This window comes from Tympanuchus pallidicinctus, unplaced genomic scaffold (assembly GCF_026119805.1).
Source record: "Tympanuchus pallidicinctus isolate F22 unplaced genomic scaffold, pur_lepc_1.0 scaffold8, whole genome shotgun sequence".
Taxonomy (NCBI): domain Eukaryota; kingdom Metazoa; phylum Chordata; class Aves; order Galliformes; family Phasianidae; genus Tympanuchus; species Tympanuchus pallidicinctus.
Genome location: NW_026294802.1, coordinates 30,584,227 through 30,606,061, shown reverse-complemented (window position 1 = coordinate 30,606,061; position 21,835 = coordinate 30,584,227). Strand labels below are relative to the sequence as shown.

At 42.4% G+C, this 21,835-nt stretch overlaps 1 protein-coding gene across 2 annotated transcripts in view; it reads left to right on the top strand.

The window, feature by feature from the left end:
- SRGAP1 (SLIT-ROBO Rho GTPase activating protein 1) overlaps nt 1-18,736 on the top strand; it is a 138,296-nt gene extending 119,560 nt beyond the window's left edge. For both annotated transcript variants that reach the window (XM_052669113.1, XM_052669114.1), the window contains exons 16-22: nt 836-941; nt 4,274-4,498; nt 5,173-5,252; nt 12,434-12,614; nt 13,139-13,273; nt 13,396-13,741; nt 15,768-18,736. In XM_052669113.1, coding sequence (XP_052525073.1) covers nt 836-941; nt 4,274-4,498; nt 5,173-5,252; nt 12,434-12,614; nt 13,139-13,273; nt 13,396-13,741; nt 15,768-16,145 — 1,451 coding nt within the window. In that variant the 3' untranslated portion in view covers nt 16,146-18,736. The remainder of the gene's footprint in view (nt 1-835; nt 942-4,273; nt 4,499-5,172; nt 5,253-12,433; nt 12,615-13,138; nt 13,274-13,395; nt 13,742-15,767) is intronic.
- Nucleotides 18,737-21,835: the final 3,099 nt, after the last annotated feature.

The following is a 21,835-nucleotide window of genomic DNA, read 5'->3' as shown; positions in this document are numbered from 1 at the left end:
TTAGTGGTGTGGAGCCAGTGGGATCTCCCATGAGTGCAGATGTAGGAACAGTTTTTGCCTTTCAGTTCACTACACTGGGTAATTCTAATGATATGCAGCGGATGTCTCTCTGCCGATTCTCTTCTTACGCTTAGATTTTGGTACCAAAATACTGATTATTAAACAGCACTTATTCTTCTCAGAAACAGAAGTCACTGCACATTTTGCTTCAGCAAATAAATTCTTATTGATAGAATTGGCCATACCAAAGAACAAATAAACACATGGAAATCTGCTTACAGTTAACATTGTTATGAAAGCAATTATTTTAAATTTCTACTGTTGCTGGTGGTGAACTGCTATAAAATCAACCAGGAAAGTACATGGGATCTTTGTGTTTGCTGTTTACATATCAAACAACTTAAGACCTTTGTTCTACTTTGGCTTTAATAGAATTATAGGTGTTCATTAAGAAAACTGATTAGACAAGCCCACTGGTTGGAAAGTTATTGCTGGTATGTATACTTACATAGAGAGAATGAGTCTGTTTTTGAAACTGGTGGCAAACATGTCTCCTTGATTCCCTCACGTTATTTATGTTCTGTTACTTTGGTTTCATGGACTGCCTAGCTGAGCAAATGACCCAAGGTTTGACTTGGGCAGATTTATCAGGTTCTATATTTAAAGATGCTATTTTTAAACTGTGTGATTTTAATGAGAGAAAAGAAGGCTTTCAGGTCTTACTTTTCTAATAGCGTAATATAAGAAGATATTATCCACGGGCATGTGGTAGGAAAGGGTCAAATTAAGTAGACTGATAAGAAATGTGATTTGGAGTACTTTCTTCTGTTTACAGGAATAGACAATCTCTATGAGAGGGCTCTTCACATCCGCAAACTCCTCCTCACTTTGCCCAGGTCGGTCCTTATAGTGATGAGATACCTCTTTGCCTTCCTCAATCAGTAAGTGTTTTATACTTCTTGGGGATACCATGTCTTTATCTGCTTTGCTCTACTGGTATCAGTATTCTTTACTCATATTCAATGTACAGTTTACATTTAAGTTGCATTTAATGCAAAAGATGATCTTCTAATTGACAACAAAAATAGGAGGAAAGCGCCAGTTTCTGTTTCAATTAATATTGCATTTGTCCTACAGTGAGCAACGTTGTAATAAGACAGATTAAAGTAATGTCCAAAATGGAGAGTGCAGTCTACAGCAGTAATGCAAGAAAAATAACTAATGCAAACTTTAGTTACATTTAAAATAATTTACATAATATAGAATTTTTTTCCCCTCAATCTGATTTTGATCTCCTGATGGAAAAAGTAAACAGTGTATTCAAACAACGCAGGCATTGCAAGCTACCTATGTAATGCTAGGCAGTACCAGAATGAGATGTGTATTGCCTCTTCTGTTTTCTGTTAATGGGGCTACCAGTACATAAAACATGTATCATCCATGTACGCTTTGATATAAACTGTTTGAAACCTAACAAAACACAGGCAGCTGCTGGAAGGAAGGTTGCATGAGAAAGGGGGAAAGTTCTTTATTATATTTGAAAAGCTACTTCATTCTTGAAGGAAAAATAAAGATAGTTTGGGCAATTGGTCTCCCTCCAGTTCTTCATAGCCCTCTCTAGTTTTGGTGAGTCCAATATTTTCACTGCAAACTTTTCTTGTTGAGCACTTTGACCTGATTCTTTCTTCCTTCTGCTGTCATATTATCTATTTCCTGTTATATCTGTTTTTGTATTACCTTTTTCCTCTTTTTCTTCTACATTTGCCCTCTGCTGATTCATTCTGTCTTTGCTGCCTTCCCCATTTAATCCTTTCTGTTTGTTCTTATAGAAGCAGGCTCTTTTCAGACAGGTTGTATGCCTGCTTGTATTAACAGCTGTTCATGTTTCCTTTCTTCTAGTAATTCATGAACCTCTTTCAGGTAATATTTAAAAGAGGGGCAGAGATCCAAAGTTTTGTGAAAGCAGCTATTCATTGAAGACATGAATTCATCACTCAGTAGTGACATGGTGTAAATATCTCAAATGCTTATGTTGCAGCTTCTCCTCTGAATAGACATATAGACTGACCAGAGTTATACAAGGTTTTTGGTACGTGGTCATGTTACCTAAATCTATGCTCCCTACACAGCAATGCAATTCAGAAGGAAGGCTAAATCTCTTACTGCTCCAAACTGCTCTTGTTGCAGCTACAGAAAAAAACATTCCCATAGTTTGACTTTCTGCAGTCCAGTTCTGCTTTTTGCATATGTTCATATGGCCAAGAACTCCTCAGATTTCATGACTAGAGGTCACCTGGTCTCGCATCCTGCTCAAAGCTTCTAAAGGTAGATCAAGTTGCCCAAGGTAACCAGCCAGGTATTTCAAAGGACAGGGAACACACAGCCTCTCTGGGTAATCTGACCCAGTGTTTGGTCAGTCTCACAGTGAACAGTTTTCTTCCTGCTCTCAGCTGGGGCGTCTCTTGCTGTGTCTTGTATCTGTTGCCTCTTATCCCTTTGATGTGTACTTCCAAAAAGAGTTTCTCTCTCTCATGCTTGTGATTTTGAAGGTACAAGAATGCAGCTGTGTTTCCTTTTAGTCTTCTCTTCTTAATGCTAAACAAATCCAGTTCTCCCAATGTTGCTTTGAACCCCTTATGCTCAAGCTCTCTAACCATCTCATTGGACTTGCATCAGTCTCTCAAAACTAGACTTAATACCTCATGCCCAGTGTAGCATCATGAGTGCTAAATGGAGTAGAATAATGAATTCCCTTGACCTGCTGATTTTGCGTGTCCTAATACAGCTGTGTGTGCAGCTACAATCATCATCACCAGAGAACACACTGCTGAATCACAACCAACTTCTTGTCCAGCAAGACCGTGGTGTTTTCCACAGAGAGCTGCTACACAGCAATTAGCTCCAGACTATAATAGTGCATTCCAAGACAGAAGCAGGACCTTGCATTCATCCTTGCTTTAACTTGATAAAGTCCATGTTAATGCATCTCTCCGTTTTGTCAAGGTCCTTCTAAATAGCAACCGTACCCTTCAGTGTATCTCCTGCTCCCCACAGAGTGGCATCATCTGCAAGTTGGTGGAGTGTGCACTCCATCCCATTGCCCGCGTCATTCATGGAGACGTTGAACAGTATCAGCCCCAGTAATGAATCCAGAAGAGTATGGGGTGATACCAGTCACCAGTAGAACTTGCCATATTTGTTTTATGTGTTTTTTACGCAAGCATCTTGTACACTCACGAAGTCTTAATCAGCTTACATGTCAGTAGAACATTCTACTTCATTCAGTTCACAAGATATGAAAACATCATGGCATAAATATGGAGACCATGGTTAATTTTACAAAGTAGTTATGAAGGCAGTCATTTTAAGCCTCATCAGTTTGTATTGTTTGTACATGGCAAACAGTCATAAAATTCCTTTTCTAAAGGGAATATACTCCTGTATTTAAATACGACCAGACATACTAATGCATATGCTGCTTCAGAGTACAGAACAGCACTAAGGTAATGAACGTCTCAGCACTTCCAATTCTTTTCAACTGATCCTGCACCAAACCACTCAAAAGCTAGAATGTCCACTAGAAATTTTGGTGCTTTTGAATACATGGATAAAGAGCAACTTGTCATTCAAAAAAATTATATTGAAAACTAGTCATGTTTAATTTTCTATAGAAAAGAAGAGCTAGCAAAAATTGATTAATAAGATTAATCAAAACCTTTCCTTTAGTTGCTTCCAAAATGAAACTTCTGTGAGAGCTTCTGTGCACAACACAAGTGTTGCATAGTAAAAACAGAAACTAGAAGTCAGAAGAGTCTTTGCAAGATCACAGGACTCAGTTACCTTAAGAAGACAATTCAGTATGCTTAAGTTACATAGCAGGTGGATGGGAGATGTGCACTGAGGTCAGATGAGAAATGATATGCCTGTAATACCCATTTAGGATGCAGTCCACTTGGGCTTCCAGGGATAAACACCGATGAGATGGATGCAGCAGCAGTCAGTGCATTTTACATTAGCCCATTAGGTCAGTGTGTACTGTATATAACAGTTGATGAGCATGTGCATAAATGTACGTGTATGTGCTACGTGCTCATTCTGTAATGTATGTAAACTGGTGAAGAAATTCACTCTTCTGTTCTGTTGTGTTAAATAGAACTGTGTCAGAGAGCAGGAAATCTCTGCATGGAGACAGAAAATTAAGTTTCTCCAGTTTCCTAAATAAGGTTAGTTGCAGTGCAAAGGTCATTTTTTCTTGATTTTTCTTTTATTACAGCCTTTCACAGTATAGTGATGAAAACATGATGGATCCGTACAATCTGGCCATTTGTTTTGGGCCAACCCTGATGCCTGTTCCAGACATACAAGATCAGGTGTCCTGTCAGGCACATGTGAATGAGATAATCAAAACGATCATCATCCATCATGAGGCTATTTTTCCAGATGCTAAGGAACTTGATGGCCCAGTGTATGAAAAATGCATGGCTGGAGATGACTACTGGTAAGTCAGAACACTATCCTTCTATCTCCTTAATAAAATCATTATTCTGGTTGTCTGGGTAACTCCTGTGATAAAGAATCACTTTCAAAGAGGTATGGAGATTAATGAGAATGTAATTTAGGTTCATATGGGAAAGTTTTAGCTGTAAAACACGTGAAGCAAAGACAGTTATGATGAGGCTCACTACATTTTATGGAAGATGCTAGCCCTGTACTCAGCCAGATGATACCAGAATTCACAGTGTACTGATCAGAGTTCACTGCCAGATAGGATAATAGCTGACTGGCTGAGAACCACTAGTTCAGAAGGGAGGTGAAACACTTCCAACGAATTTTCTTTTATGATGCATTGCCCCTCCTGTCACACACTTTTCATAAATGAAAGGATTAACAGATTCTCAATAACTGAAGATGTTGTCTGAATGAGAGGTACGTAGACTTCTTCTGTAATTGTATATTCATAGCATGTCATGCAGTTTGTGTTGCACATTACTTTATAACATTGTAAGAACACTTTTCAGTAATTGCATGGGAGTGGCATATCGCTGATATGTGTGGAAGATGTCAGTTACCTCTGGTGGACTACAGGGGAGAGGGGCTGGAGTTGAATGCTCACTGAAGCATCCTTTTCATGGTCTGGTTTCTCTCTCTGCTTGACCTTTTGTTTCCTTTCAGTGACAGCCCATACAGTGAACATGGTACATTAGAGGAAGTGGACCAGGATGCTAGCACAGAGCCCCATACCAGTGAAGACGGTATGCCCATTTTGTTATTGTTTCTTTGATAAAAATAAGTTTTACAGGTGTTTCATGCAGGCAGCCTTCTTCCCTTCCTAATTGTGTCTCATTTGAAAGAAGAGATTTTCAGTCCTGGTGTGCTGTAGCAAAGCCAGCATTTTTAGTCTTTGTGTTATTTTTCACTCTGATCTGTGTTTGGCCAGCTGTTTCCTTGTTCTCTTCTGGTTTGCCCTGCAGTCACAGGAAGGGCAAGAGAGAAACTATTTCAGTCAGCAAATACTATTATACCATTTCTGATATAATGTAACATTTTTTGTGATTGTCTTTTGTCTGCAAAAGTCAAACTTAGCAAAAGTACGTCTTCAAATATTTTATCTAATATTTTTATATTAGATAATATAATTATTAGATAAACTAATAATTTTATCTATATTTTACCTTTTTGTCATTCAAAATGCTCTATTTTGATATAGGTGTAAAAGCTGCTGCCATCTAGGAGACTTTTAACTACTGAAAAACATATATTCACTCCAAGTAAAACTTCTGAACAAGTTATTCACAATACTGATCATAGGCACTATGAAAGTTTCAGATATCACTGATATCCATGAAAAATTTGATGCATCTTTGTTGTATGAATTCTTTTTAACTAGATTCCATAAATAATAAAGATCTGTTTGACTGTGACATACTTCAGTTGAACCATCCCTCTCATAAACTTCTGCCTGGTTTACAAGCAATTGTAATGGATGAAAGGAGGTGTCAAAATTGTTAAGTAGCCAGTTGGAGGAGAAGGAATAAAATATTGCTTACTGTAGAGAAGAGCTGCAGTGTGAATTCACTGCAGATGTGTCCAGCGGGCAACTCAGAGAGCAACAAGGACACCTGCACTTATAGCCAGTGCAAACAAAAGGTACCTCTTCACCATATTAGAGGATGCATGGAAGGAGGGAAGGGGTAGAGAGGGGAGAGGGAGAGGAGGAAGGAAGCTACAGCAAGAAAGGAAATTATTTCTTTTTTTATAAAGTAGTATATGAGGGACATTAGATAGGAGCTGGGAAAACTGCCATAGAGGAGGGAAACAGTAAGAGTTTCCTGTAGGAAACTTAACTACATTGGTGCTAATGCACACGAAACATGCAGGCAGTTGTTTAAGTGTAGCTGTGTCTGTCTGCTTTGTCATGGAGACAGGCTGCGTGTGACAGACTGCCTGTCTCTTCCCCTTTGCTGGGGTGAGGAGAAGCAGGCAGAGTCTTACCAATGCACCTGTTTGGAGAGGAAGCACAGGTGAGTGGATAAGCATCATATAGGGATAAAAAAAATGAAAGGAGAATAAAAGTCTCGTGTTATTTTTCTGCCTGGGTTTATGCCCATGCCTACACATACTGTTTATGAGTGAGCCTGTGCATGTGATCATCTTAACCTATGTAGAGCTAAAAGCACTTTCTTTATACAGTACAGCACCATTAAATGATGTGAACAAACTCATAAATACACCTTATCTTTCCAAGGCCGCATAGCTGTACTTTGGGATACTTCCTTCTATTGGAAGTTCAAGCCAGATCAGAAGCTGAAGAATTCCATCTGCCTCTCATTTAGAGCATAAATGAAGTAAGCAGTGAAATGCAGCAGTATGTAAGGGCCAACTGTGGGGGCCCACGGCCAAAATGACAGATAGTATTAAATGGGCAGGGAAGAAAAGTGCAGTTTTTCATCTGCAGATGGAAGTGGTTACCTCAAAACCAAGCTTAGGAAAGATGAAAACATCAGAGGAGTAAGAACGTCCCTATTCAGGCTATGAAAATATGTAGTGTGTCAGCTGGGGCTCAGTAATTGTGGGCTCTACCCCACCATTTGTCATAGAAGCAGTTTTACATTACTGTTCTGTTGCTATTTGTATTACAACTGTGTCCTTGATGGAAACAAACCCTGAAGAAAAGAGCTGTCAACAGAACAGAGAAATCGAGCTGCTGGATGTGTGTGGTTTTTTGTTCACCAGATGGGCCAGCAATTAGTTGTCCCATCACACCTTTTTAATCCATTCAGTATTGAAAGGAAGCAGACATTTGTGCTTACAGCAAAATAATTGTTAGCACAAATATATTTCTAATCTAGCAAAATACTGTTGCAAAGACAAAGATTAGCAAGCCTCTGGGTTGCACACAAAGCCCTGTTGGCCTTCAGTTCTCACTCAGCCTGCAAGCTTGAACTTTTTTCATTTCCATAGATGGGAGCTTTCAGTTATAATAGCTCCTTTTTCTAATGTAGGCTACAAGCACTAAATTAAGTGCATTTACCATCTCACATTTATTCCAACGTGCATATTTACATATTTCTTTAGACTGATCTTTTTATTAAATGTTCTTCGTACCAAATGTGAGAATAGATGAGAATTGTGCAGTTTGCATGTCGAATCTCATGAGGGCCACTGATCAACCTGTGGAGGACCTAAAAAGCCTGGAGTATTTGGGCGAATCGAGGGTGACTGATTCATTGATCATAGACTGGATTTGTCTCTGCCACTGGTATATGGACAAGGGGAGATATGGGGTTGTTGTATTGATCAGACACGTGGCACACACCCTGCTGGGAGATGAAAGAAGCAAATTCTGTAAATTTCAATTAACGCTGAAAATCTGATGAGGTTTGTGCTGAAATGTTCTGTGTGTACCCAAGACCAAGGAGCTAACCTCATAGGAATTACAGGGTTATTGAAACATAATCCAGAGGCTGTGATCAAAAGCTAAAGGATTTATTTTTCTGTTATTGTTGCTTTAAGAATTGCTTGCTATATAAACTTGAACTGCATGTGAATGTCTCTGCTCTTAGGAGAACAAACCCATCTGTATTTGCTAGTTCAGCAGCACTAGGAGTATTTAATTACAATTTACAGAACAACCAGACTTTAAAAATTAAAAGATTTAATATGTCTACAGAGGTAACATCTGGAGGCTTGGAGAAAAGATGGCTGCAACTTGTAATTGAGCATATAAATACTTCATAACTGCTCAGTTTTAAGCATATAAGTAGTCATTTTTCTGAGGCCGTTCATGTTTGTTTATTTCTGTTGATCACTGGAAAGGGAAAAGAAAAGGAGAAAATTATGCATTACATTTCATGATGCATTACAGTGCATGATACTAAACCAGATCTGGAGGTTGGTGGTCCTGCTTGTGGCAGGGGAAATGGAACCAGATGATCCTTGGGGTCCCTTCCAACCCAAACCATTCTATGATTGTATGATTCTGTGCTGCATTTTACTGTGGTGTTTCTGGGTTTTTGTGAATATGGGTAAAGTAACCCTATTAAGGAAAACACATACCTTTCTTTTTCCTCCTAAATCTGGAAATGAAGTCTAATTTGTGAAGTTTGGAACACTTGTACTCACACGTAAACACTGAAAAATCTATCTGTAATTTTGCAACAGAACATTTTCCTGGAAGTGCCTCTACAGTGAAGATTCAAACAATGAAGGATGTTGTTTATGTTTTGCTCAAGCAGTCTTTAGAATACATTTTTTACCTGCTGGATTTTTTAGTTCCTGTTGGGATGTATGTAAAGGCATAACTAGGTTTGTTTTCAAAGGAAGTAAATGAGAATTTCCTGAGGAAATCAAACAGATGGGTCATTTCTCCTGGGAAAACATGCATACAATTAATGTCATGCTGTTCATAGATATCTCATAAACATAGGATAAGAATTGAGACAGTAGTTCTGCAGGAGACAAAAATTAAAGGGACGTGGAAGGCTCTGAGTTATTGCTGTGTCCCCACCATGTAATGTTTGTATTATTTTTCAGTAGTTCATTCTGCTAAAACCTGTCCTACCAACATTTCTTTGCTTTTATTGCTCCCCAGTCAGAGCACTGCTGTCCTGAGGACAAGACTTTGCAATAGCAAAGCTACTTTTCTGTGGTGAGGTGAAGAAGAGGCAGAAGAGATCAGGAGATAGGAGATAGCTTCTTCCCAGAGGATGTCAGGACACAGTGTATTCCCCACAGGCAGGTACCCCCGGGGTAACTGAGGATGTGTACAGCAACGGCGACCCTCCTGAAAAGTGCAGGGAGTCATTGTCCCTCTCAGCCTTAGCTCCTCATGGCCCGAGGTGCAGAGAGCAGTCTGATGCCACCCTAACGCTGTCACCACTGCAGGGAGGTACATCTGGAACTGAGATTGCAGAGTTAAAATTAGCACTTATGTTTCCTGTGCCCATTCTGCTTTCCCCTGGAGAACTTCTGGGTTTGGACAGCTCTGCTTAGTGTCCATCTGACCTTCACTTCTGAGCACACCACAACGTAATGGTAGTAGTCACAACAGAACTCGGGATCATAAAGAAATGAGAACAAAGCTGACTGTAATCAAATCCCTAAAGCTTCTCCCACAGTACTTAGGTTTGTCCTAATTTTTCACTGCCTTATCTTTGACTGAATCACTGGAGATGATTGCTGGTGAGATCATATGTGTCACCAAATGCTCCTTGCTGCTGTAGGCAGATGCCCCCAGGTATTGACAGAGCAGTGCAATTACATTTCCCTCCAAGCTGTCAATTTTGCTGTTAGACACTGCAGTTCTGTACCACGCAGAGTTTGAAATACAGATCCCAAATTCAGCTTTCATTGCCTTTGCTTTCTTTGAAAAATATTTGTCTGCCAGTCGGTAACCTTGGTATTAAATGGCTTAGCTTCTCAACATGCATTTATTTCTAAGACTAACTGTGATGGTACTTTGGTTTTGAAGATCAGAGTTTGACCTATATGAATTGCTAACATTAATTGCTGTTTAAAAAATAAAACCTGAGTGCGGTTTGCTACAGGAAAGTTCTATTCTTATAACAGGAATATTCAAGCAAGGAAAACTCCCCTTTCAAAACATTCACACCTGTCTGAATGTATTTTCAGTTCCATTAATAAAACTGTGAGATTTACTGGCATTTCCTCCATGAAGAAGCAGGATTTGTTTCTGAAGTCTGTCAGACATCTCAAAAGTCACATCTGTTATCTGTACATTACCAGTTCATGCACCTCTGACATGATTCTGCTAAGGCACTGGCACAGGTTGCCCATAGAGTTGGTGGCTGCCCCATCCTTGCAGACATTCAAGGTCAGGCTGGGGAGGCTCTGAGCAGCCTGATGGAGCTGTAGCTGTCCCTGTTCATTGCAGGGAGTTGCGATGAGGTTTTTTTTTCCAACTCAAAAGATTGTATGAAAGTATGTCAATCTGTAGTGAGGTGCAGGCAATAGAGATACGGATTTCCATTGTGTGCTATGCTTGCATTAGCGTAATTCCACTGAGGGAGATATACTTAATTCTGGTTCAGTCCATTAATTGTAAATAAGAAGACATTTAGACCTGCACACTCTAGTGTGGGATACTATATGATATCTGTTGAAATTAGCAGAGAAGCAGGAAATCCCATCATGAGTCAACTTAGGAGTTTATCAGTCAGTCCAGTATCTGTGACCCTTATCAGTTCACAGAATGTCAGAGAAAATTATGTCTGGGCAACTTGGGATCTTCTTATTCGCTGGAAAAATTGGTGGGTTTTTTTGGTTTGTTTTGTTTGTTTGTTTTGATGGGGTGTTGGGTTTCTTTTTTGTAATTTTTTTGTTGTTTTTTTAGCATTTCCAATTATTAACCATTAGTAAGCAAGTCACTCTCTGAAACCTGGGCGCTTCTGCTTCTGAGTTCTTGACCCATCGTTATTCCATAGCCCATTAGCTTGCTTGTTGGCTTAGTCGTATCCATACAGTCTTGTCCTTTTGAGTTCTACCTCAGTTCAGTAATACCTTTGTGTAATGAGTTGTACAAGAAATATGCATGACATGTAAAAACAGTGTTTCCTTCTATCAGTGTTAGGTTATTGCAATTCAGTTTAATATTGCTTTCTTAGAACACGATGCAAAATAAACAGGAACATTTAATTTGCTTTCTCTTCCCATGGTAGTAGTGTCTTTCTATGCCTGTACCAGCTCTGTCACAGCTGTACTTCATGTTAAAGATAGAATAGGTAGAATATCTAGAAACACAAACAAGATTTTATGTTAGAATGCATTACTAATGTACACACCAGCATTAAATTTTTCCAGATTTCCCAGATTGTTTCCATTTATGCCCCCTTTACTCTCACTTTGCTTAAAGACAGAAAAAAAAAAGAAACCTCTCACCACCCCTGGGGAATGCCTGCCAGTGAGCCATCCAGCAGTGGGGTGTTTTGAAGAATTAACCCTGTTATTGCCAAGTTCTTAGTTGCATTTATGTAATTGATTTCTTCTAGCGCGCATTACTTTTGTGTTGTAGAAGTTATTTCCCCGTGCCCCTGTGTGCTACCTCAGGAAAGCTCCTGGTGTTACAGCTCTGACCACACTATGTCCACTTTCCTATGTCCACTCTGTGCACCCTGCAGTTTGCTACAGTGCGGCCACGCAAACAGCAGGGCACCAGACAGCCTTCTGTGGGCTGGGCAAGTCATTAAAACAAATAGCTGCAAACTGTGGCCTCAATAAAGGTACAGTCATTTTGTCTGCTTACTGCAGGATGAAGTTAATTTTAAAATGTACAAAATGTTGTCATAAAGAGACAGTGGCTTTTATTACACCCCGGCCCTTTGGGGAATTACTGCCTCAGCGATTTCAATTTTCACCAGACAGAAAGTTGCTATGCTAGTCATTAGCCCAGATGTTAATTTCTACCTAAATTTCATTCTGGTTGTATTAAAAAAAATGGTTATTTCAGAGGTCCTACTTTGAGTTATTCAAACCAACAGCGTATTAATTTTTAAGATGGTATTTGGCAGAATTGTCTTCAGGCATTCTCATTGTCTTTATCACACTGCTTCCTCAGATCTCCAGTTATTCAGTTTGTTCATCTTACATTCAGAGGTCCTCATTGCCTTGCCTCCATCCCACACCCAGCCATGAAAGAGCCCTTGCTCTGTAGGTTGAGCCCTCTCTGCCACCAACAGCTGTTGTGCCACTGGAGTCTGCTGTTATGTACCCAAATGTTTCATGCTTTGGGCACAGATGGTGTTTCATCGTAAAGGACACGTTACAGTGACTGCTTGAAGTCTGCCTTAGCTCAACTGAGCTCTTGTCAGCTCTGCTCAGTAAGAGTGAGCACGAAGAAAATGCAGTAAGTGGGTTTGATGAAGCCGAAGTGCACTCTGTGGAATCTGATAACCACTCTTTTTCCCTCCCTACCCAGAGTGCGAGCCCATAGAAGCTATAGCCAAGTTTGACTACATTGGAAGATCTGCACGAGAACTCTCTTTCAAAAAAGGAGCTTCCCTTCTCCTTTATCATCGAGCATCTGAAGACTGGTGGGAAGGAAGGCACAATGGGATCGATGGCCTTGTCCCTCACCAGTACATAGTGGTGCAAGATATGTAAGCAGTGTCTCCTACAACAGGACTCTTGGTGGGGTGTAAAGGCATACTGAAGCAATTAACAAGTCATTTCCAAATGAGATAGTGCTTTGAAGGCTCGGATAGGTTAAACATTTGCCTTCTAAGCAGCATTCCTCTGTCTCTATTACCTCAATTCACAGTTCATTAAGAGATAGGTGCTGCTGCACCTGTTTTAATCTGCCTATCTCTTTCTAGCAGTTGCTAATAGTTAACTTCAGGATAGCAGGGGGTGGAGAAGAGCAGCCCTGAGCTCTTGTTTTACAGTATTAAGCACGTGCATCGCCAAGGATGACAAGGTTGTTGTTTATGGAAAGGTTGCATGCAGACAGAAAGAGCTCAGTAATCAGAAGGATTATAAGTGATTTTTGGAGACTCAGAGAGGCTGCAGTGCATTATAACATGCTTGGAATTTCTTAAAGGGGATTAACACCTGGGAGTGCCAAGATGCTCTCTGTCACACCTGATTCTCTGACCTCTAATCTCACTATGTGTGTTCTGCTCAGGGATGATACTTTTTCTGATACACTGAGCCAGAAAGCAGACAGTGAGGCCAGCAGTGGACCTATAACTGAGGACAAGTCATCATCAAAGGACATGAATTCTCCCACAGATCGTCATTCTGACGTATATTTAGGAAGGTAAGTTTGAGCATAACGGGTTTTTACTGGCACTGCTCGCAGCCCAGATAATACACCAATTCTGGACGTGTTTGTGGTGGATCACTACAACTCGTACTGTGACTGCTTATTCATTCACACAGGCAAAGAAAGAGATCAGAACCTCCACCTCCTCTAAGGCGCCCCGGCAGAAGCAGTGATGGTCACTGCCCAGTACACCCCCCCCACCCTCTCTCCAATTCATCCGTGGAGCTGGGATCCCCCAACCTGGCCACTCACTGCAGTCCCAGAGCCCTCCTTCAGAACCGCAACCTCAGTGCAGACAGCCCTGAGCGGAGACGTAGGCCTGGGCATGGCAGTCTCACCAACATCAGTAGGCATGATTCCCTGAAGAAGATTGATAGCCCTCCAATCAGAAGATCTACGTCGTCTGGTCAGTATACAGGTTTCAATGATCATAAGCCACTGGACCCAGAGTCAATAGCTCAGGTTTGTACCTTTTTTTCCCCACTCACTCTACTTTTAATAGGGGCAAATCTCAGTGAACAGCATAGCGTGGGTGGAGGGGGGGGGGTGTACACTAATATGAGTGTGCAGGAGAATATCCTACTTAGCTTTCTAAACAGTGCATGTGAAGGAAAACGCATTAAGAGATCCTGATGGAGAAGCACAAGGGGAATAGATGTTGCACAAGCAATAAAAAGAGATAATTTCCTGTTACACCATAACAAAATTGCCTCTGCCACACACTCTGCTAGGATAATAAATGACTGCAATGGTTACGTAAGTCTCTGTGCTCTGAAGAAGGCAAGCCTAATCTAACATGCATGTAATTAGTGTTCAATTATTTCTGAGTGTTATGGTACGCAGCAAAGTGCTTTGACTGACTAGTAGCTGCCTTTGCCATTCAAAGCACAGATTTACGTTCTGGAGTCGTGTGAAGTGTAGATCATGTTTAGCTTTCATATAGATCATACGTGGTTCTGCAGTACAATTATTTGGTGCTTGTAGTTGTTCCTTAGAACGTAAAAAGCAAGAAGTTGCCCTGTTGTAAATCCATATGGTCCCCATGAGAGCCCTTCAACAGTGTCATTCCTATCAGTGAAATGATAAGAAGGGTGGAAGGGAGCACCTGATCATCACATCGGTCATTGTGGAAGCAGGAAGAAATGCTTTGTGGTGAGGATGCTGAGAGACTGGTAGCCCAGCAAGATTGTGGATGCCTCCCCTCGGAAGCATTCAGGGCTAGGCTGGATGGGGCTTTGAACAACCTGGTATAGAGGGAGATGCCCCTGCCTATAGCAGGGGGTTGGAACTATGTGATCTCAAAGGTCCCTTCCAACACAAACCATTGCATGATTCTATGACTGTGCAAAACTGGTAATAGGGAGCTCTTGAACAAATTAATACTTCTGTCTTCAAAACTCAGGTTTTGTCTGGATAGTATAACATGATTACTGGGGGCACCCTGAGGGTACAATATGATTGCAGAAGTATTTTCCAATAACACTGGCATTCATGTTTTAAAATTTCATGTACTGACAACGCTTGCTTTCGAACTCAGCTTCCAACAAGGGACACAGGGGACTGTCATGGTTGGCTCAGAAAGCTGAACCAATACTAGAGAGTTAGAAAATCTAAATGTTGTTACTGTTTTGTTTTACTCTAAGTTGTTTATTTACTTTTCTTGAGCCACACGTAGTGCTGTTTGGCTCAAGCTGTCATTCTTCATGCCTAAGCTGGTGATAATTTGGCTGTGAAAGAACCTGAACTTTGCTTAACCTATGTGAAGGTTCTTGTGAGTAAGCAAAGAACATTAGATACTTAACCTCAGATCTATCTCAATACCACTAAGAATAAATAAACCAGTGCTGGGGCTTTCTTTCAATATTTTTGTGCTGGAAAGCCTAATAGAAAACAATCAGTTTCTAAGATAAGCTCATGGAACAACGATATCTTGCAGTTTTTCTGCTTAAAATTTAACTTAGAGAAACAGGAGAGAAGAGCTGGCAGACATGCAGGCCCGACTTCCTTAGAAAACGCGGTTCGTAACCCCTGTAGGCAGTACCCATGCTGAACACCTGAGTGGTGAGGGTTGCAGCCAACTAAGAGCCAGCAAATGGGACAAAATCTAAAGAGCTGGCATTACCCCAAAGATACAGGAAATCTTCTCAGTTAAATAAAAATGCCATGAAGCAAATATTCATTGCCCTGTCGCCTAATAAAATTATTTCCAGGTTTGGGCTTAATGGATTTTTTTAACAGTTGAGATGGATTTTGATGAATGTCACGTAAGCAGGTTAAATTTTGCAGCGTTCAGCCAGACCGCAGGCTTGTCAGTTGTAACGTCTTTCACATAAATCTGGCGCAGGCTGGCTTTAGCACTCTGATATTCATCAAAGAGAGGAGCGCCGGCAAGTTAATCCTTGCATTTTGCACCCCTCCCTGCTCCTGCTGCTCTGTGCGTTCAGCAGCAGCTCCAGTGACGTGCCGCTGTCTCTGTGCTCTGACCCAGGACATTGAGGAGACGATGAACACGGCGCTGAACGAGCTCCGGGAGCTGGAGCGGCAGAGCTCCGCCAAGCACGCGCCCGACGTCGTGCTGGACACCTTGGAGCAGATGAAGAACAGCCCCACTCCCGCCACCTCCACGGAGTCGCTGAGCCCTCTCCACAGCGTGGTTTTACGGAGCTCCGAGCCTCAGATTCGCCATAGCACCAGTTCTTCCAGTGACACCATGAGTACTTTCAAGCCCATGGTGGCCCCTAGAATGGGAGTGCAGCTGAAACCTCCCGCTCTTAGGCCAAAACCTATTGTTCTTCCAAAAACAAACCCTAGCATAGGGCCTTCCCCTCCTTCCCAGGGTCCGGCAGACAAATCTTGCACAATGTAGAAGCTCAGCCACCCACGGTGCCCGGCTGGAGTATGCTAGGGAAAGAGATGGATTAACGATAGAAGTCAGGGCTCCATGACATCATTTGTTCATGTTTATAACTGGAGAGGCTTTGTTTTTCAGTGTTTTTGAATGTATTGTCTGAAAGTAGCTACATTAACATGGGCATTTGTATTTTGTATGGTTTCAATTAAAAGAAGAACTGGACGATTGTGCATCATTTTAAAAGAAAACAAACATACACTTACTTGAAAACTTGATGCTGCACCGTTTGTAATAAAATCAACACGGATCACAAACAGCTTGCCACGTTGTACCGTATTTCACAGTCTTACTGTAACTGTGTAATAACAGATCCTGCACAAAAGTAAGGGGCAGGGAGGGGGGTGTCAGAGAGGTGGAACCTCTCATCTCTGGGTCACCAAAACAATTCTGAAGCAAGTTAGGAAGAGCTGAAATACAGCATGTGAGGGTTAAGTGTCAGTGTGGAATGTCTAAGTCATCTCAGGCCACAGTTCCTATTTAAGACACATAGAAAGAAAAAAAGCCACCACAGCTCTCACAATTGGCACCAGTTTTTAGCTTGCTTGTTGTCGGTCTCACTTTGGAACAGGTGCTAAATAGACCTGGAGATCACACTGCTCTGCTCTCACTGATAAAAAGCAGCATCCCAGGTCACAGCTAACGCATCTCCAGGATAGTATCAAGAAACTCCTCTCGCCACCCACCTAGACCTTGATTCCCTGACACTGCATTTTTCACAGAAGCTAACTTCATTTAAAGTTGCTAGCTGGGCAAGCCAGGCGCTGGGAAGCGTGAGGCTGTCAGTCTGTTTGGCAGGCTGGTAGGCAGTTGAAAGGATCAGCTACGCAGTCATTCAGCAAAGTATCCCATTGACTTTATTGCTCAGTGGCAGACTGAAAATGTGATCTGAGCTGCAGCAGTCAGAGTTTGAGCTGCCCCAGTGCTGCTGCTTGTCTCTCAGCACTGTGCTGACTGCAGCCCCACGGGCGCTCTGCAGGCGGGCTGCCCCACACAGGGCTGGGCTCACCCACAGAACAGGCAGCTGTTCTACACCTGGATTCAACCTGACTCAGGTTTTCCATAACCACTTTTTCCCCTCTTGTTTTTTTTTCTTTACGGCAGAAATCAGTACCTTTCTTACGCCTATGTGTGAGTGAAGACTGTCGGCTTTGCTTAGCACTCTGTTGTTGAGCTCTGCTCCACGTGAACTAAATGTACGGCTGCTCAGCACATTGCAGCAGTAAGCCATCAGATGCTTTCTGCAAGATTTCCAACATCCAACCCATACAGTAAGTTTTAGTGAAGAGGATGGGGGGAAAAAAATCCATAGTAGTCCAGCTATGGGAGTAGAACAGGCTTTGAGATCTCTCTTTCCATACGTTGTTTAGGACCTCACCAGTGGAGAGCTGTAAGTTGCCCCATTCACTACACATAATTCAGTCTGGGAGAGAAAGAGTGGTGACAGCTTTTGATACAGACAGTTACTGAGGTGGTGGAATTTAGGAGCAACTTACTTCTGCTGTGATTTACACTTTGTAGAGAGATAACACCAAGCTCCAAAGAAAAGCATCCCATTAAATGCGTTGGATAGCCCACCCATGGGGCTCCTCCACCTCTCCCACTATGTGCAAACCCATCATCAGCCCCACTGCAGGCTGTCCTCTGTCCCATTGAGAAGCAAAGTCTGGATTCCCAGAGCACAGCGCTGGCAGTGGCTCCCCTGCCCAGTTAGTGCTGCTCTCTGGGGTCTGCACACTCGTTTGGGACCAGGAGATAAGTGCCAGTGGTTCCTCAGTTTACTAGAAACAGTGAAACAAACTGGAATTCCAGCTGTCATTGACATGCAGTTGTAGTCTAGCGTTCTTAAAATAACCTACCTGGCATAATTGAGATGGATTCCTGTATCTTTAAATTGCATAGGGAATTTTGTATGTTTAAATAACTGTACTGAACTCCATAATGCTTATATTAGAAATTGTTTAGCAAAAGAAAATATTAGAAACAGTGCATTTAGTGAATGCATCCACTTAGTGCATTCACACAGTTAAATGTGTAGTTCGATGGTAATTATAGATACTTAAAAGTATAGTAAGTGGATATGTAACAGGAAAGACTGCTACAACTACAGACGTACTAAAGGGTAACTCCTGCACACCTAATCGAGTCAGTATTGTCCTTTACTGTCAAGTTTGATGAATTGCAGTACTGGTAGCTTCCTGCTTGTTGACTGTTACCTACTTGTGTCAATGTACATCTGTAGTATGTACATGTGAAAGTGCCTTTAAATTTTAGAGGAGCTTTAGCCTTGCTCTTGTACTGTTGCATTTCCATTGCATCCTTCCTGTTCGTGTATGGCTGCATTCCCATTACATTCCTTCCATTCTCGAAGAACAAACAAAAACATGGACACTTCACGGTTCTGGAAGAGAAATGCACTGTTAATCTGTTGTGACAATGCACTTTTATGTATAGTACTGTACATTTTGGCATGTACCATTACAAGCTTCAGTATACATTCAGGTTTGTTCCTCATAGTGTATCTTTATAATAAAGAAGATAGTTCTGTCTGTGTGTGTAGTTTTGACGGGTCAACCTCCGTGCTGTCTGGTGTGGATTTCTCACTTCTCCTTAGCTTCCCCATGAGAGAATAACCAGCATTCCCTCGCCACCCACCCCCACCCTGCATCAGGTCGCCATCCTGGCCTGAAGCAGTGCTTGTTCCCAGACAGGTTGCTTCCTAATTCACGAGCACCATCCCCATACGCTCACCAAAGTCCCTCCAACTTACAGTGGTTTGAAGGAGGAGAAAAGCCATTTCGAAACAAGCGTTTTGAATGCTTGCTTAAACCCAAGTGAGTGAGGGGAGCCATCCAGAGCTGTGGGAGCCATCCTGGGCTGTGGGCTTCTTGGACTTGTGCCGCTGCCCTCGGCGCCACTTTCCATTCAGGTCCTGCAAACCCACAGCAGCATTCTTGGTGGGCCCATCCGTCAGCCTGCAGTGCCAGGCTCTGCGTTCCAGCACCCAGTGACTTACTTCAGGTATTTCTTCTTGTCCTCTGCCGCACAAAAGCCGGCTCAGGGCTGCAGGAAGGGCTGGCACAGGTCATCCCTCACTCGGGGCCCTGCGTAGCCCAGAGGAAGTGTAACCTAATTCCTGCAGTCAGCTGCCGCACAGAGAGGCTTCTGTGGCAGCTTTCAACCTATTTTAAAACAAAAGGGAAATGACGAATTGAGGAGAACCCTTTTCTTCTTTAACTTGATACTGAAGCCCCGGTGCCGCGTTGCTCTTTGCTCACAGGCCATGCGGCGAGAGCAGCCCTTGCCTTCACTGCGCAGCCCAGAGGTTTGGAGGAGGAAGGGGTCTGCTGACCCTACAGCACTTTGCAAAGCAGTGGGGGTTGCTGATCTGAGAAAAGCCAGTTAGCAGGGCAGAAAATGAGCAGTGGTGGAGGTGGTACTTTCAGCTCTCTGGGCACCTCTGAAAACAGCAGTTTGGAGTTGCAGGGAGCTCCAGGCACAGCTGTCCTGAGGACATAAACCTCTGCTCAGCCCCGGGGGCTCAGGAGCTGCTGCAAACTTGTTGCAGTGTTCCTGGTGTCCTTGGCACGGTGTGGAGCTTGTTGCCTTGAGACCCTGTGTGGGAGAGCCACTGCTCAGAGGAATGAGCCTTTCTTTGGTCCACATGGTGTTGATCAGTGGGGATCAACTGAAACCAAGACCAAGCATCAATCAGTAATTGATGCAGGAAAGTACTGTTCTTATGTTAAGAATGACACTTTTTCTATGAAATTAAAGCAACTTTCATTTTGCCCAGGTTACCAGAGCAGGAGTACACGTGCACAGATCACAGCAGGCAGGCAGCTGCTGCACCCAGAGCTGACATGGACCCATGCCCTGCAGCATCCCATGCCTGGTGCCCCACTTCATACCTGCTGTGTGTGTGTTCTGTAGTGCACACTGGCATCTGTAAACACTGACCAAACAACGTTAAAAAGTGCTATGCATTTATTTAAATGCATTACTTTTCAGGTCAGCCAGATCACAGAGACAAGCGCTGCCCTGAAGGGAAATAAAATGGTCATTGAAGCAGTCATTTTTCTAACAATGGCTTTTTGATTGCAATGGAAGAATATTACTAAAGAAGTTGTTGTCAGTCACGGAGTGTATGTTTCAAGTGTGCTACAGGTGGAATCTAAAATCCTTCACAAGGATTCCTTGACCAAGGAATGCTGAGAACTGTGGGGCCGTTCACCAACCAGTTCAACACATCAGATTGGTTCTTAATTGTTTTTCGTTCTGACTGCAGTGTTTGCAGAGCAGCCTGTTGTGATCACACATCAGCTCCATGGCTGGCAGCCAGCAAAGTGCACCTTGCAGCTGCCACCACTACTCTCACATCCAGTAGAATTTCAGCACAATTTTCTCATATCTTCAGATGTTTTTTTTCCTCAGTGCTACTATAAGAGCATGTCCAAAATTAATTTCAAATCTATCATCGGAACCTCTCTTCTAAATTTCACTTACCTCAAGGGCTAATTTTGTGGTTAAATCCCATTTATCCTGAACAAAATCAATTTATACACAAGACAAAAGTAAAGAACCAAAACACAGCTGATCAGGGACTGGCAAATCATACGTAGTTAATTCTAAACTCTTTTCCATTCTCATTCCCACCTGTGGCCCCATCGGTGTGGATGCTGCTGGACCAGCCATAGTGCTGCTCCTCCACTACTTTTGCAGCTGAACTGCAGCCTCTGAACTGCTGGAATTCACTTCCTATGCAGGGCAGAGGAGGAGGGTGAACCCGTGGCATGAGAGCACTTTTGGGGTTTTGTTTCTCTTCTGGGGCTCCAGCACCAAAATCTGTTGTTTAGCCTGGAGAGGAGAGAGCAGAAAAACTCCAGGGAGACCTCCTTGCAGCCTATGAATACGTAAGCATAAGAAAGATGAAGATACTTTTTGCTAGGGCGTGTAGTGACAGGACAAAGGGTAATGGGTTTGAAGTGAAAGAGGGCAGATTTATATTAAACATTAGGAAGAATTTTTTCATGCTCAGCATGGTGAGGTGCTGGCACAGGCTGCGCAGAGAAACTGTGGGTGCCCCATCACTGAGGGCAGTCATGGCCAGGTTGGAACTCATGGGCAGCCTGAGCTGGAGGGAGATGACCCTGCCCATGGCAGGGAGGTGGAATGGGTCATCTTTAAAGTCTTTTCCAACACAAGCCAATCTATGATTCTAGGAAATCCTGTATCCAGTCTGAGAAAGGTAACCTGTACGGAAATGCAGGGCGCTGGTTTGTCCTCCAAAATATTCTGGCTTTTTACAAAACATTTGTTTGGTCACATCTAGCAGAGAGCTTGGGGGTGTCTCAGAATCATATAAATATTGAGCTTGGAAAAGACTTTCAAAAACATCTAATCCAATGGTCAACTTACACCTGAAGAACAAGATGAGCACTGCAGTGTCCCATCTTATGTTGGCAAGGCAGTCCAAGCAGGTTCTCATCTAACTCCAGCACTTGAAAGCATGCAAGGAATATTTTCTATGAAAACCAATGAACGGCAGGAGGATGAGATGGCAAAAGCAGATGTGTCACACCTGCAAGATCTTTATTTTGACAGAGCAGCATTTTCCCATTATTTCAGAGCTTCTTGTAAAGCAAATG